General features: G+C 58.7%; 1 protein-coding gene across 1 annotated transcript in view; it reads right to left on the bottom strand.

Moving 5' to 3' along the window:
• Window positions 1-860: 860 nt before the first annotated feature.
• The window catches only part of EMIHUDRAFT_360815 (hypothetical protein), an 8,647-nt gene continuing 7,590 nt past the window's right edge, over window positions 861-1,917 (bottom strand). Inside the window, exons 2-4 of the mRNA XM_005793286.1 lie at window positions 1,318-1,512; window positions 1,166-1,240; window positions 861-1,086 (exon numbers count right to left, since the gene is read on the bottom strand). Coding sequence (XP_005793343.1) covers window positions 961-1,086; window positions 1,166-1,240; window positions 1,318-1,512 — 396 coding nt within the window. The 3' untranslated portion in view covers window positions 861-960. The remainder of the gene's footprint in view (window positions 1,087-1,165; window positions 1,241-1,317; window positions 1,513-1,917) is intronic.

Genomic DNA, 1,917 nt, shown 5'->3' with positions numbered 1-1,917 from the left:
TGTTTTAGTTCCTGGGCGGAATGGCGTTCTCTACCTAGCCCAGTTGATGGGTCTGTGGGCCGCGCGCGCAGCGCGCTCCGTGTTTGCAGTCCGCCCTGGCGGACTCGTTTACACTTCCAAGCTCAAGCCAGGCGCCGCAGGCCAATGAAGAGGAGCGCAGATTAAAATGGCGCCAGAGGCTCCCCGGGCCGTCCGCGCACAGAATTTGTCTAAAAACAAAACAAGAAAATCGATGAGACACCACTAGGGACTTGGGGGGCTCTCCGATCTCCATCTCTCCAGTACTCTCCAATCTCCAGCGTCGCTACATCTTAGGCCGGATCCAGTCAGATCTCCGATCTCCATCTTCAATCTCCAATCTCCAACGTCGTCATCTTAGGCCGGATTCAGTCAGATCTCCGATCTCCATCTCCAATCTCCAATCTCCAATCTCGATTCGGGGGCCCGGGGGAGGAGGGGGCTCAAACCTTCAAGGAGATGCGCTATGGATTCATTCACAATGCAAAAGGATCTCCACCCTCTTTTCGCGCCATTTTGCAATCTCCAGTCGGCCCACACGATCTCTAGGCGCCTTTGGCGCGAAGTCAGAATCTCCACCTCTGTCGCAAGATCTCAAGCGACTGCACGCACCAACTCGAGATCTCAGACTCCTCTCGAGCATCTACACCGGAGAAGATTTGCCTCCACCAGTTCTTCAATCTACTGCTGCTCTTGGCAGGAGATTTGCCACTTAAGAGATCTCTAAAAGGCATCTACGATCTACAGTCCACAAGGATCTTCCGATGTTGCGTAGAGATTTCCATGTATGCGCCCCGCCCGCCCAATTCATATTCAAAATGATGTATGAAACCGAGATATGTCACACGCCAGTACAGTTCATATTATACAATGTAACTCAACTATTGACACAAAGATATACGAATCGATCTCGACGCGCGCTCTCGATGCGCGTGCCTCTAGCTAGTGCTCGAGGGCGGTCGTCGCCGCGCCTACCCGCCGCAAGAACTCGGACAGGCGGTCGCTCGGCGGAGAGCCGCGCAGCGTGAGCCCTTCCGCCGACACGCTCGCCTCCGCCTCGAGCTCCGCCTTCGGGGGCGAGGGACCCGCGGTGAGGTGCCCGCCGCAGCGTCCGCCCTCGCGCCCCCTCCCTCCTCTCGCAAGGCGCCTCATACAGCAGCTCCGCCTCCGCCACACTCATCACCTCGAGCCCTCCGCTGGCACCGCTGCCGCCGCTACGGGCCTAAGAAGCACACGCGACTTCAGGCGTGGTCATTCGAGCACAGAGCGGCGAGTCAAGCACGCCGCGACAGCCCTCGCCTCCTCCTCCACCTCCTCCTCCTCGCTCTCCTCCTCGAAGTCCTCAAAGTTGAAGATGCCGTCTTCCGACCCCGCCGCGCTTCCCGACCCGCGAATTAGCGCCTGCTGCAGCCGCTCCGATGCGCCGCTGCTGAAGACCAGCCGCTGTAGGGCGGAGATGTTGGAGGCGGCGTGGGCAGTCGCCATCTGGAACGTGGATATGCAACGGTGGCATAAAGTGAATGATACACCGTCGCAAAACTGCATTGGGTCTCGAGTTCGAATCCCGCAGTTCGACTCGGCGCAAAAAACCCAGACGGGCGTTGTCACTGGTTCGAAACCCACCTTAGCGTTCACCCGCTATCCGCCGGTACCCAAACCGGATGCATCTCCGCACGACCCAGGAATGCAGATTTGCGACGGTGTATCATTCACTTTATGCCACCGTTGCATATCCACGTTCCAGATGGCGACTGCCCACGCCGCCTCCAACATCTCCGCCCTACAGCGGCTGGTCTTCAGCAGCGGCGCATCGGAGCGGCTGCAGCAGGCGCTAATTCGCGGGTCGGGAAGTGCGGCGGGGTCGGCAGACGGCATCTTCAACTTTGAGGACTTCGAGGT

Source organism: Emiliania huxleyi (assembly GCF_000372725.1).
Source record: "Emiliania huxleyi CCMP1516 unplaced genomic scaffold EMIHUscaffold_102, whole genome shotgun sequence".
Lineage (NCBI taxonomy): Eukaryota > Haptophyta > Isochrysidales > Noelaerhabdaceae > Emiliania > Emiliania huxleyi.
The sequence above is the reverse complement of the archived record's forward strand: the minus strand, read 5'-3'. Positions and strand labels throughout refer to the sequence as shown.